The sequence below is a fragment of the Benincasa hispida genome, chromosome 12 (assembly GCF_027475165.1).
Source record: "Benincasa hispida cultivar pf3 chromosome 12, pf3_genome.v1.1, whole genome shotgun sequence".
NCBI classification, from domain to species: Eukaryota; Viridiplantae; Streptophyta; class Magnoliopsida; order Cucurbitales; family Cucurbitaceae; genus Benincasa; species Benincasa hispida.
In genome coordinates, this window is record NC_143489.1 from 10,402,557 (window position 1) to 10,418,342 (window position 15,786).

At 32.8% G+C, this 15,786-nt stretch overlaps 1 protein-coding gene and 1 pseudogene across 1 annotated transcript; both read right to left on the reverse strand.

The window, feature by feature from the left end:
• Window positions 1-744: 744 nt before the first annotated feature.
• On the reverse strand, window positions 745-4,278 carry LOC120068305 (expansin-A7-like). Its single transcript, XM_039020026.2, has 3 exons — window positions 4,069-4,278; window positions 2,377-2,692; window positions 745-1,355 (listed from the first exon to the last, which is right to left on the reverse strand). Exons 1-3 carry the CDS (start codon window positions 4,214-4,216, stop codon window positions 1,043-1,045), a joined length of 777 nt encoding a protein of 258 aa, XP_038875954.2. The 5' UTR covers window positions 4,217-4,278; the 3' UTR covers window positions 745-1,042.
• A 9,085-nt stretch (window positions 4,279-13,363) lies between these two features.
• On the reverse strand, window positions 13,364-15,557 carry LOC120092670 (transcription factor bHLH36-like; annotated as a pseudogene).
• Between the last annotated feature and the right edge of the window lie 229 nt (window positions 15,558-15,786).

Genomic DNA, 15,786 nt, shown 5'->3' on the forward strand with positions numbered 1-15,786 from the left:
ACAACACATCAAAAAACGTCTCTGAAATGAAACCCAACCACCGAACAAAATCCCTCCACATCGGGAACCCACGCAACTGAAAAGGCTCTGCAAACTGGAGATCACCCACGCCGAAAATGCCTTTCAACCATGACCACGAGCGCCAAATACTCACTGTTGTTCGAAGTCCCTGCACCGAGACCCAACCAGACTTAGCAACTTCGTTTTCACTCTCTCGTGGCTGTAGAACTCTCTCTCTCTATAACATATTATGTGACTGCCTCAATTTCTTCTCTCTTGTGTGTTTCACAATTGGTGCTCTAAAGTTGAGGAAGATCCATATATTTACGAAATTGTTATCGAGCTTAATTACTTAAACGTCCTTAAGTTTCAATTCACTTAAATATCTTATTATTTTCTACATCAATATTTTGCCATACTTATAAAATTTAAAAGATTGATGATATAGTAACTAAATCTAATATTTAATTTGCTACTAATGCAATTTTCCAATGGTATAATATGATGAAATTTATTTTTTATTCAACATTTAGTTAACAAAATCACAATGTTGGTTACGAGTTGAATTCAATGAAGTTAAGTTTATGAATAAAGGTACAATCTGATCTTCATCCATGTAGAGAGAAAATAATGAAATATTTATGACTTATTATTTGACTGTGCGCACTTGCACAACTTTATTTCCACTAACGCGCATTAGTATTGCTCAACAATGAAAAGAACAAACTCATGATGACACAAAGATTTAAATATAAAGTGAACAATATTTATATAATTACGAAGATAAATATAGAGAGACATGTCACCTAAATAGCTTACACAAATCTCAATTAACAAAGAGATAAATTACCATTAGTACAAAACACCAACTTTAGGCCTCTTTCACCCTTTCATGCATATACCAAAGCTGACAATATACTTGATAAAAACAAACAATCAACTGCTCATTTTCAAAGCCAAAAAAGAACCAAAGAGCTAGAAACTGATATGATATCATCCTCTGAAGATTGGAAGAAATTAAATTAAAAAAAAATAATACAAGTCAACGGAAATTGAGATTAGAATTGTAAGTCAACCCAACTTGCCAATTTGAAGGAAGGACATTCCATAAAGTAAGGGTTTCTCTTGTTGTGTAAGAAGTGATTCTAAAGGAGAGGGATTGGCCACCCAATGAAGCAAAAGCTTGATATGAAGCTCCCCAATTATGGCTCATTGTTATCCATCCTGTTTTGCTTCCTTTCACTGCCATTGAATAGACATCACCTCCTCCTCCTACGTTCATCACATACACCAATAACCAATATCCATTTCCTTGCAAGCTAAATCGAACTCCTCCTTTCTTCACACATGTAACCCTACATTAAACAATAAATTCACCTTTAATTAATGTAGCTGCCTCGTAATATCCCTTGGATGTGGATTCAAGAAGGGGTACTGGTACATATAACAATCAAGACGAAAGTATTGATAGATATAATAAAATGTAAAATAATTTGCAGATATAGCAAAATTTGGATTCAACTTTCAAAGTTTATCGATGACAGACGATTTCGCTTATAGTAGTCTATCAACCAAAGAGTATATCGTTGATAGATTTTGTTGTATTTGCAATTCTTTAAAAATGTTGCTATATATTTAATTATTAGCTTTTAAAATGCTACCCACTGTAATTACCCTTCTTATAATTCTCTATTTCACTTGTGCGCTTATAAAAAAATAAAACCCAATTTTTAGAACTAATGAGAGAGGCTATAAAGGAATCGTCGAGAGAAAATGACTTAACTATGTCATCTGACTGCACTAGAAAGTTTTAACTAGACTATTATCTTGGGAACGAAATGATATTGCAAGCATTAATTTGAATTGAGATTTCATAGTCTAATATTAATATTATTATTATTTGGTTAATTATGAATTTGATCCCTATGATTTGAAAAAAGTTAAATTTTAGTCCCTTTATTTTTTAAGGTTCAAACTTCATACTTATGGTTTGACATACCCTCATAAGTGTTGTACGGACTTTTTATGAGGATTATAGAAACGATGGGGATGAATCCTACTTTTTAAACTATGGAGACCAAATTATAACTTTCTTAAAATATCATAGGAACCAAGTTTATAGTTTAATTTATATTTTTCTTTACTTCACAAAATATCATAGGAACCAAACTTTAAACCTTTGAGAGTCAATAATTTTAGTTAAACAGCATGGGACGAAAATATAAGCTTCTATTGTTTTGGTCGTTGCTATAATGTCTTTAACTTAGTTTAGTTAATATAAATATTCCCATCAAGTCCAAAATTTTTAAATAAGGTTATGGTATGTGTAATCTTTTGCATCTTTCTAACACAACTTAAAAATTCAACTCAACTAACCTGCGGTACTGAACGGGCACAATTCCGGCCTTCCACCAAGCGATCTTCATGAAGGCAGGCTTGGCCATGTCGAAGTGAACTCTTGGTGGGTTGCACCAGCCACCGGCGTTCGAGTTCTGTGACCAATTTGGTGGGCACAGGTTAGTCGCCGTCACAGTCGTGAATGGCACATTCGCGTAGCACGCCTTCGACTGCACGCATTTGATTTGAAAGCAAGTCCCACAAGCGTAGCCATTGTTGAACAGTGTCGAACTCAACGCCACTGTATCAGTTCCATAGCCGTTCGTAAACAAGTTGCCATACCCACAAGCTCCACCTGTAAAACAAAACGTCAATCTTTTGTTCATTTTAGTTACGTTTCTCTTCGTTTTATAAATGACATTTTGGGATATGGTAACAAAATTTATTGCGTAACATTGTGGGCTCAAATTGTAATTGAAAAAGTAAGATAAAAATGAAATAATGAACCTAGCTCATCTAATATAAAATATCTACATTTAAATTTAAATAAGAAATTAAAAAGAAAAAAACAACACAAAAAGAGTTACTTGTTTTAAACCATCCAAATCTTTTCATATTGCACCCTCACACCAAATGAAATGTTATTATTCCTTATATTCTATGACTTTTCACTTCCTCGAACTGACATGGGACATTGTTTGGATTCCCAACAATACACAAATTTGAACTAAATAGTTATTTACAAAGGTAGAAGGATGCCAGTGGACTAAATATTTTGAAAGCACTAAAACTACCGATGAATGAACATTTTGATGCAACTCTTTTAGTCTCCCTTTCGTAATCATTTGATTTTTTGTTTTATTTTTTAAAATAAAGTGTATAAACGCTACGTCTATTTTACCTCTAAATTTTTTTTTATTATTTATTTTTTATCAATGGTTTATAAAATTAGGATAAATTTTGAAATTTTAAAAAATTAACTATTAAAAACTTGTCTTTGTTTTTAGAATTTGACTAAGAATTCAACCATTATACATAAAAAAGATGCAAATCATTGTAAGAAGTTTAGAGAAAATAGGCTTGATTTTCAAAAACCAAAAATTAAAAAAAAAAATGAAATGGTTAACAAACAGGACCTTCATTTTTAGTTTTTAAAATTTATACTTGTATCCTCCAATTTTTCAATTTTTATTTTCACCTTTTTTAAAGAAATACTTTAATTTCTCATCAAATTCTAAAAATAAAATAATTAAAAATATTTTTTTTAGTTTTTATAACTTGATTTGGTTTTATAAAGCATTAATAGAGAAAGAATAACTAGAACATAAAAATTTAGGAATATAAGGAACAAAAAACTAAGTCTCGTAACCATTTGGTTTTTTTTTTTAAAAAAAAGAAATTAAATCTATTTCATTTACATTTCTTACCATGATTTGCATCATTTTTAAGTAATTCTTAGCCAAATTCAAAAAACAAAAACAATTTTTTGAAAGATACTTTTTTTAGTTCTCAATATTTAACTTGGTTTTTTAAATTATTGGTGAAAAGTAGATTACAAAAAAAAAAAATTTGGAGGTAAAAGTAGTGTCTATAGGCATAATTTTTTTTAAAAAAATCATTACTAAACAGACCTAAATTGATCATTATCTAAAGAGACCTAAAGACAAACAAAAACTAATACGATATAAGAAAACCAAAATAAGATTTAAACCTATAAAAACAATCACATACCCATGGTCTCGGAGGCAGTTTCGTCGCCATAAAAGGTAGCATGAGCGAGCTTCCACGGGCTCGGTTGGAACACAGCGAGCGTTGATCTGGTGAAGATGGCCGAAACCAATGCCACCAAGAAGATGTTGAAGCCTGAAGAAGAAGCCATTTTTGCCAATTTATTCTCAGGCCAATGTGTTGTTTAAGCGGAAGCCTATTTTCTTGCTCATTGACTTAGGAACTCGCAGCTAGGCTCTTATATATTCTATACCACGACCAAATAATGGATCTTCTCCTTCGTGACCCTCACGAAGATTTCTTGTCTACTTTATGAAGTCAATTCATAAATGTAAAATTTAAAGAGAATACAAAAATTAAACCGTTTTTAGTTAGTGGTATGTTTGGTACAGCCCTGTAGATTTGTGAACGGGTTCTGTAGTATAATTTAAATATAATACAAAGATAAAGAAATTTTCAGAAATTCTCTTTTGAAAAAAAAAAAAAAGGTGAGAAATTGTGTTGATTGAGAGACGTGGGAGATTGGGAATGGAGAATGAATTGTGAGACAAAGGAAAAAAAAAATATATAATTATGGAATAAAATTTGAATTATATTATATTAGTGGATATTAGCCTTTCAAATTTTGGGTTCAACGTGCTTGCAGGTTTCATCTCCACATAAAGTTTGCCACCCACTTAGCATAATCTTGGTTTCATTTATTTTTCTTAAATAAGTTAGCCAATTTTAAATTTAGAATTTAAACTTGAATTGGATGAATTGATGGTTGAATTTTACTTTAAGAAACAAAATCTCAAAAGGCACTAACAAAACACTGACCCACCCTTCTTGACCCAGGAAGATGGGAAACCCAATCAAGAGATTAATGGTCTAACTACGAGAATCAAGAGTAGAAAAAGCCTAATTGGTTGACATCAATCGAGATCAACTGTCCAAATGTAAGAATCAAAAGTTCAAAAAAAAAAAAAAAAAGAAAAAAAAAAAACCCTCATAATTTAGACATTAATCGTCATACATGGTCTTACGACTTTGTAAAAACCTCAAACACGTGTTAATTGTTACTGTGGAACAATAAGATTAAATTTCCATTTTTATATGGCAAATTAGATTAAATCTTAGTTGAGTTGGCATGATGTAACCAAACAGTGGAATGGATTTGTTATATCAAAGTGTTCCATTATAGATATAGAGGCATAAATAGAAGTTTTATTACTTAATTATATATATATTAGGGAGCTTTTTAAAAATAGAAAAATGAGGAAAACTTTACACAAAATAGAAAAATTTAAGTTTCTTTGATAGAAACTAATAGAAGTCTATCATTAATACAATACGATAGACGTTGATAGAAATCAATCAATATCTATCTATATTTTTTTGTTATTTCTATAAATAGTTTGACGTTTTTTCCATCAGAAAAAATATTTTAACTAAAAACACAACTCTACTCATTTCTTTTAGTAGGGTAATGGGCTAAGTATCTCCTAACAATTTTTAGGGTACTATTTTTCAACTTCGGTACTTTCTAAATTGTTTGGAATTTAAAAGATAGTTTTTATGATTTATTCAAAATTTTTACTTTTAGGATTTTGCTATAGGAAAATTTTTTATTTACTAAAATGTAACTTAAATGTCAAAAAAATCTATTTTGTTATGCTTCATTTTTTTTTTAAAAAAAAAATTCTAGATTCTTCTAATTAAAAAAATTGTTGAGATAAAATTTATTTTTGAAAATTAGGAATCACAATAATACCACAAGCTTAGGAAAATGCCACCAACAAAAGCAAAGACGAATAAACAGAAGTAATAAGCAGAGAAGATGCACATAGAGACTTATTAACTCATCTCGATACACCTATGTATTGGAGGAATCCGCCTAGGTGTAAAGCGATCCACTAGAATGTAACTTAGTTTTTACTACACTTCAACTAAGATTACATAAAATCAATGTACTCAGAACTGAATACAAGCGAGCAAGTTAGGTTTCCCTAACACTGATACTACTTCCGATGAGTCTACAAATTTAGGTTCCCCTTAAATCTGATGCCACAGAAACAACTTCACCCACTCTTCACTGAGTAGTTGAAAGATCACTGAACCAACACTTCACCACAACACTATGAAGAATCTACTCGATCAGACCAAGCTTCAAAAGAACTGCATGACTTCTGATTATCACACGATTAAAATAGCCACATAAAACACATGAAATTCTCTAATTTACAGTTGATCGACCTTATAGAGGAAGAAAACTACAAATGACATCAACTCAAACAAGGAAAAGATCACCCTCGCAAATTTGCCACTAATAAAGAAAGTTTACCAACACCAAGTGAGACACAAAGTATCCAAAATAATTTTAAAAATATATATTATCAGCCAACCAAAACTATAAGAAACTCCCTCTCTGGCATAAGATTTTCTTTTATTGGAAAACCAACCAGACACACTACAATGAGAGAAAAAACACACCTTCCCAAAATAATCAAAATTAATTTCAATACAGCCCGAGCAGAACAACCACCAGACGAAACCAGAGAGAGAAGAAGAAGGAACAATACCAGCAAAAACAACCCAAAACCACAACAACCAACCCAAACAGATAACAACCAACCCATTCAATCATATTCAACCATCTCCATCTTTTTCCATGAAAAAAAATCAATCAAATGGAAGAGTTTAAGAAAATGAAGTATCATCAGAACACAAAAGCAACACACTTAAGAGATGAACCAACGCATCAATTTTAGCCTGATGACCAATCAAATCACGAATAATAGAGCTCAGAGTACGAGACTCAGAAAGAAAGATACAAAATATACAAGTCTTAAGTTCAGTAGGAATCAATAAACCACCTTTCAGAACCTGTAAATCCTCAGGAAGAGGAATGTTCGAAGCCTTGGGAGGGCTGATGTTAAGCACGATGTCAGGAACATGAGAACCCTGAAAATCTTGTAACTCAGATTAAGAAACTTGGGATCAGGGCCAGGGGCATCATTCAAACCAAGAATGGCAGGGGACTAAGATAACAAGATAGCAGTGAAAAAGTGCAGTAAACAGATAGGTAGCTTGATAGCAAAGGATTTATCATGTCGAAGATGCTGATTATATACAAAAACTCACCAAAATCAAAAGTAGACAAAGTTCCAATCTGATACAAAAGAATGGTCGGAGAAGAAGATAAACTGGACCCATGAATCGAAGGGCACCAATTAGCAATGCCAATTTGAAACAAAATAGCATACATCACACTGAAGGTAGAGGAAGACAATGGGCCAGACAGAGGCCACTCAGACTGAGTACCACTTCTAAGCTCAGCAACAAGATTCATAGTGGAGGGATAAGGTTTACCAAGAGGAGGGGAATCAACACATCCAAGATAAGCATTAATAATAGTAGAAGAAATGGTGAAACATGTGCCTCTTATATGGACCTTATAATAAATAGGACAACTGGATAATTGAACTTAGAAGGAAGATTAATAATGAACTCCCTAATTAATTGAGGATAAAAGGGATTGAGGTCCACAACAGTCTTGAGAAGTCCAACATGCTAAAAAAGGTCTATAGTTTCCAAACAGAACTTGGTCTGGTCAGATAAAACCTTCTCATCAACAATACGTCGCTGCACCACATACTTCCATTTCTGAACATTGTCCTCACTATGAAAGGATATCCCATCAATGGGAACATTAAGAACATTATGAAAAATTTTACGACGATCAACTCTTGTGAGAGGCTTGTCTTTGACAAAGGTAATGTCTTCTTCACTATTAGAGTCAGAGATCTGCATAGAAGATTATGATTCAAAGTCGAGGTTCTTCTTCTTAGGAGGAGTTCCTTTTTAGCAAGTACGAGTAAAGGGATCAAAATCAGCATACACACTTATAGAGGCCATCTTCTTCAGCTTGCCCAATTGGACAATAGGAATATTATCATCAGAGGAAAATGACATAGTCCCTTAGGAGAAACTCGAGTCAGAAATAGATTGACCAAAATCAAAATCAACCGAGAAGGAAGCAGAGGCAACCAAAGAAGGCACTGCAGGACTATGTTTCGAGCAAACACTAGAATCCCCCATGTTAAGAAGAATGCCAATAACTTCTGGGATAACATCAGTATCCTTCTTAGCACCAGTAGAATAAGAGATAGTGATAGTAGGAACCGATATGCCTTCTTCAATAGTAGAGGTACTTAACAGAGTCTGGTCATCAACAAAACTCACGAGAGGCTAAATATCAGCATGAGAAGCATCTATACCGACAGAGGTTTTGAACAACTAAAGCTCTTGAGAATTCAAGCCACATCTAATAAACTTTCTCATAAGACGATTTGTCACAAAAAGCAGTAGCTTTGTCAGATTGAGTTTTTGAAGCAGAATCAACATGACAGGATGTCTTACAGTCTTCAAAACAAACAAAGGAGAGACTTCCCACTAAAGCAGGCACTTCATCATTTGACTCACTACTAGAGTTTGTTTCTTCATCTGAGAAGGTAGCCGAAAATTCCTTCTTTTGCCTTGTTTCTTCACTTCTCTGTGGGAATCCAGTAGGGAATTAAGAAGCATGTACGCTTCATTGTCATCACCCAATTTCTCTTCTAGGTTCTTGAATTCCAAGAAAATCTTCTTAAATTCATCAAGATTGTCTATGAGTGATTTGGATGAGTCCATCTTGAATATGAAGAACTTTTGTCTTAGATACATCTTGTTTGAAAGGTCTTTTGTGCCAAATAACTCTTCCAAAGTTAGTCCAAATCTCATAGGCAGTCTCTTGATCTAAAACTTACCTTAAAACATTATCACTAAGATTTAGAACTAACATACCATAGGTTGTAAGCAACCAATCTTCTCTTTCTTGTGTTGTAACTAGAACATTGATGGATCTAAAAGGGCCTTATGAGCCTTTTGTTGACCGAGTATGGCTTTGATTTTGGTCTTCCATAGGCCAAAATCACCCATTCCATCAAAATTTTCAAAATCAAACCTTGCTATTGTCATGACTTATCTGAATTTTTTAATCTTGATTCTCTAAGAACTGCTTTCTTGATAGTCAATGCTCTGATGCCAATTTGTTGGGTTCAACTTTGTTCTTGCAGGCCCAAATTTGAAAGAAAAGCATATCCGAAAGAAAGTTTGGTGGTTTTCGTGTGTGGGAAGCATAAGGCCACGTTGCAGCTATAGGGATGAAAGACCTAATGTAGCGAAAAGCACGGAACCAAAACTCATTATTATTTTAGGATTTCTGAAACACCTGGGCAATTCATAAATAATATAGATACAAAAGAAAAACAAATTTACTATAAAATTAGAACCTAGGTTAAGCATGCTTAAAATTAAATATACAAAAAAGGATAGGAAACATTTACCTTTGTAGAACCAAAAGAAAATCTAATTCTCCAATTGGATGTTTAGAACACCATCTAGAAAGTAACCATCCTATCCTCTGAGAACCCTTTGGTATCTTTTTGTTTGTGTGAACCAATTGAATTGGAAAAAAGGAAAAAGGAGGAATTTTTTTAGAGAAGAAAAAACATGCAGAACAATTTTTTTTTGAGTTGAGTGAGACACCACTATAATATTTACCTTTGTATTCTCGGTGTGAGAATCCAGAAGTTGTGGGCTCTGTATGATCTTGGCTTGAGGAAGAGACTGGAGCACAACGATCGTGTAGACGATCAAGCAAGTGGGAGATAGGAAGTTGTCTATCGTATAGACAATGTGCTCGATCGTTTAGTAAATGGCAACCTATCGTATATACAATGTCACACGATCGTTTAGCTACGATCAACTGATGAACTATCGTGTAGTCAAACTCCACGATCTTCTAGTCTCTGTGAACTATCGCTTAGTGAAACACTTTCACTTGATAGCTTGTCCATGAGAAACTCTCCGAATGAAGTAACCTCTAAATTTAGGAGAATGTTTTTCCTTTTATCTCACAGTTACCATAAAACCACAAATAACCTCCCACTCAATCAGTTATTAGATAAAAAGAATATAATTATCACATAATTAATTTATTATAAATAAATATGATAACCAACTTACTATATTATATTTATAACCTATAGTTTTAATATTTCATCTCATGAAACATACAAACTATAGTTCTTTTTCTATTTTATGGTACTTAATGTAAATCATATTTATATTAATCCTCCACTTGATGTATGTAATACATCAAATCAATTATATCATATATAATTGAATTTCCTCATGTTAATTTGAATACTTCAAACTAACTCCATAAACTAATTCTCAACTTGAATCCATTGAGCTACCAAGGGGACCTTATGGACCAGTAGCTCCAACAGTACATGAATAACTGACTAAACTCTTTAGTCACAGGATCTACTATTCGTTAACTGCTAGGCACTCCACTAAAGATCGACAGTTGCACTCTCCTCACGACAGATATATTTCAGTGTCCATATCAACCAATCAACAATGCGATAACTCTTCACAGATCGCTCGTAAGTACAGTTAGGCCAATTTACTGTTTTGCCCCTGTAGTTACATCTAACTCCTTAAGTACCACTAATTCCTCTAATGAACATAAGTCATAGTCCTACTATGACTAAGTCATCTCTTCTAAAGAGAGGATGTGGCCACTATGTTCAAGACTCGAAATCAGCCCTTAAGGGAGCAATCTATCTACTTACCCCTGCTTCAGGGAAGGAGTGAATTCCATCTTGTGTAACTGAGTTCCCAACTCCCCAATCAGACAAATCCTTACAAAGGTAGGCTTGTTGAGTTGGCAATCCGGCCACTCTCACCCATACTAATCAAAAGACTGCCCTCAAAGATAGGAATTCCCAAAACACTCAGGATTAAGGTCATGTCACCTCTTGTCATTTAAGTGAGATGTAAGTCTCAAGTATCAACGGCGTTATATAAGAAGTCTAGTCATCTCGTGGTCTAGTCTTATACAAACTTTTTGTATAGAACACCCCCACTTGTATGTCTTCATATGAATGGTCAGGATCAGACCATCTGTAGTAATTCACAACACTTGTAAACCTCTACACAGCGAGTCGTATCCATAGTGTCACAAGGATAAGGTATCCCTCCTATATCCTTATACTACATACCTTTTAGGTTATTACTTAAGGCACGATCCACTTATATATCTCATATACATGCTTAAGTTTATACACAACAACCATGGATCTTTGTTTATTGGATATGAGTAAATGCTAAATAAAATAACTCTTATTTTATTAATAACAATGTGTATAAAATTTACAAACTATGAGACTCGAGGAGAATTAGGACACCAATCCCAACAGAGACACCACTTAAGGGAACACTCATCTACTTACCCTAAAATTAGGAATGAGTGAAATTTATCTTGTATTATTATGTTCTCGGCTCCCACTCGATCTTGTCTCCAAAATGGTAGGCATGTTGAGTCAGAAAATTGACCACTTGCACCCATACAAATAAAAGGGCAATTCCTCGTGAACAAGAGTTCAGAATATATTCAGGATTAAGACTAAGTTGCCTAGGTGATCCTATTAAAATAGAAACCTAACTAGTCAATGGAGTTACATCTAGTGGTTACTATTTCGTGGTTCGTCTTATGCAAACTCATTGTATAGGATACCCCCATTCGCATGTCCCCTACACAAACGTATTGGATCATTATCTTTGTATCAAATACAAAGTGGACCGTACTGTATCCATAATGCCACAAGGATAAAGTACCCAAGCCTTATCCATATATTGTAGACTCTTTAGGTTGTATCTTGAATACTGATTCTCATTTGTCTCCACGTACAGTTTAAGACTCATACAATAATCTAGGATATTAGTTTATTGGATTAGGGTTAATTAGGCAAGCTAAATACAAGATAAACAATAACTATTTATTGTACTAAACATTAATAACACTTTATTAATTATTGGTCAAAATTTACATTTACTATCTACGAGTTTTAGGGCATAAAACTCAATAGCAGCCAAGTGAAAACATGTGGGAGATAAGATTTTTTTTTTTTTATCAATTTCAATTATGTTTCTATAATTTTTAATCATACGAATTTTTCTCTCTCTTCCTAAACTCAAAATGCTCTCACTTCTCTCTAACTCTCTTTGATCTTTCTATGATGATTTTGCAAGAGAAAATGAAGATTTTTCACATGCACAGGAGGAAGAAGAAGGAAAAGAATAAGAGGAACACAACTATATATGTCATTCGACAAAATGGTGCCTACATTTATGGGAAGGGGAATCTTCTATTACTTCCTGAAGGCTACAAAGATAAGAATTCACTTGCTTTTAAAAATTTCTCACTTAGTTTTTCTTTTACGGAAATAGATCTCCTTTTTATAGTAAGTAGATTTGATACATAAAACTGGTTTTTAAGATTCTATTATAAGAAAATAGTCGTTGGGATCAAACTCTTCACTATGAATGTGTGTTTTAGAATACAACACTTGTCACAAATATTTAGATCCTTGCACTAACAAAATTTATATCTCTCAAACATGTGATTTTTTATGAAGACTATAATTAATTTTGGACAGAGGCATGATGAGGACATTAAAGATGTTCTAATCTAATTGAGATGTCTCGATGCGTCTGCTAACCCACGACCTCTAGTATTCCTTTACAAAAATAATCCATTTTTGAAACACGACCAACACAACTTACGAAGACAAAATTGAATGGTTAGCTTAGCTCCAACTGATGGGGAAATGAAAACCATCACTTTGGTTACTATGGAAAACACTGATGACTCAGTTGGATCACAAATATTATTCTCTAAATATTAATATGAAATATTTAGAATTTAAATATCTTGAATAGTTATAAATAATATATTGGTACTTATAATTATTAAAAATAGGTGCTTTTATAATTTAAAATGAATAGTAAAGATTCAGAGTTGGTACCTATAATTATTAAAAGTAATTAGATATAATTAATATTAACTTAGTTAAATATTTGTTATTCATATTCTTGGTATAAGAATCTCACCTATATGAAAGACACGGATAAATATTTGTACAAAAACCCAAAGCAAAGCTCAGATATAAACAAATCCACATAGACATCGTCCTAAAGTGGAGATGAAATTTGTAGTTTAACTATTTAATTCAAGAAGAAACATAGCGATGAAAATGCATATTATCAAAAACCATTAGGGACTACTTCAATATCCGTCAACAATATAATAATTTGAGAAAACATTTACTGACAAAAGGACCGATACAATGCTACTCACAATTTAAAATAGTTAGATATAAGAGACAAGATCAGCAGACACAATGTCATAACCATATTGAATAATTTTTTAATCTAAAGGAAAATATTCGAAATTGGTTAACTTACGATGAAGCTCGGACACATCGATGTTTGGATAGAAGCCATCATTATTAAGAATCCGTTGGCATTCAATGGTGTGAATGAACCTCTCATTCAGTCTGTTGGAAGTGCAGCTGAGGATTTCAAGTCCTCCGGCAGCTAAAGCTTGAAGAAAGTTTGAAAGAGGGAGCCTATGTTTTGTGGCAGTGTCTATTACAACTTCCATCTTTTGCCCACACACAGTCATTGTCTGAGGAATTAAGCGTTTTTGCCGTACCGACAGCGGCCGGCGTTCCATCGGAGAGTTTTCTTAGCTCATCTCTTTTATCAGACAGTTGTTGAATTCTTTCATGCATATGTTGAATGTACTTAACTGTCTCGTGTATATGATCGGATCTTGACCTTTTTCCCTATGAGTAGAGTATTAAGAACAATGGTTCATTTGGGTAACTTCATTAGAAAACTTCATCCGTCAATTTTAAAAGTGAGACAGATTTCATTTCGGATCATCTATAAAAAAACCCTAAAGTAATCATATGAAAATTTTTAAATTTTAGAACAAGATAATAATATGGGAGAACTCAATTTCAGACTTCATACAACAAAATCCAAACAAATAGTATGCAAAACCAGACTTTGAAGCTCTCAAATAAGTTAACAATGGTGTTTGAAGCACCACCATCGTCGTCGTCATCATTATTACAAGGAGCAGAAATTTAAAGCCCAAGAAATTCAGTTAATTGATATACCTAAACATGAGTAGTATATTAGCATATAATTGACATACTACTCATATACTTAGGTAGATTAATTAATTGATTTAATTATCACTAAAATTGAATAATTTCTGATTCTTGATGTTTTCAATCATCTTAGATTATTCACCTATCATTGCAAAAATTAGATGATTTATAAGAAAGTTTAAGAAATTTGTTGATGCTTATCTTGGTGGGTGGTGTTGTTTTTAAGTGTGTGAGTTTTTTCAAAATATATATATATATATATAATATAAATGGACGGTTCAAACTATAAACATTCTTAACCATTGATACATACTTTATGCTAATAGAATTAAGCTCATTTTAGCTTGTGTGGTGTTTCTTAAAGAAATGATCTATAAATGAAAGGAAAATTACATTGTATGGCAAATACATTTTAAGAAATCAAAATTATGACTTTAACTTTTTTGTAATTGTAGAGTAATCATATAGAAATCAGATAGCAATCACATAATATTTGCATAGAAATCAAACAATCAAATTTTTAAAGGGAAATTTTCACCATGTTTGTTAAAAAACAAAACCTAGGGACATGCGCCCAATTTTCAATGTTTTTTTTTTTTTATTAAAATTGCAATTGCCCATAAATGAAATTAATATTCTATAAAACTAGTATATGCTATTTAAAGTTTATATATTATTTCTTAAATAATTAATTTCTGGATGTAATTAAGAACGTATTGTACAAATTTTTTTAAATTGTAAATAAAGCTCGACAACTTAAAAGAAATGTTAAGAAAAGAACCATTTTAAGACTAAATTTAGGCAAGTGTATTGGTTTTAACCTTAAACATTCAATGCTATCAAATGCTAATTGATTCGATTTTTACCTTATTGGTAGGTAATTTTGTTCAAAGTTTTTATTGTATATATATAAAACATGGTATGAAGAAATTGATACAATCGAAAAAATGACATCATAGTGTCTAAAAATAAAATTAATTGTTTGAAAAAGAAGATAAATTAGCTGTAATCCAATAAGAGTGTAAAAGATATGACACATCAAAGTTTAGAATTCAATACAATGAAATTTAATATAACTTGTCAAGTTTAGTAGTAAAACTTGGAAAATAATCTAATTTAAGAATGAAAATTCATACCTTAATGTATTCAATAGGGAGAAGTGAGCGAAGAGTGGTGTAAAGGGAAGACATCTCGTCTTCTTTGCCGCTCCACTTCATTATGTATTATCTTCTTCTTCTTTTGTTCGTCCAAGATTTCATCTCCAGTATCATCGTGAGTGTTGGGAGGTGGCTTTTTCCGGCGGCCATTTCTTGGCTTTTGGAGGACACCGTTAGGGTTGTCCAACGGCGGAGAGATGGCGGAGGACGATGGAAGAGGAGGCAGAGGGAATAAGTCATCTCCAAAGTCAAATGAAAGAGGAGACTCAACAATGAAATCCATTTTTAGGGCTCCTGACGAGAGAGAGAGAGAGAGAGAGAGAGACAGAGAGAGAGAGAGAGAGAGAGAGAGAGAGAATGGAGAGCTCGTGAAACTCTACCTCAAAACCCCTCTAATAAAAACACCATTGAGGTTCAGGTGTGGAGCAAACTATGTATTTTGAGTAAATTTGGAATCTCTATCATTAGAGTGAACTATGTATAAATTGGCCACTTAAATATTTTCTGAAGGT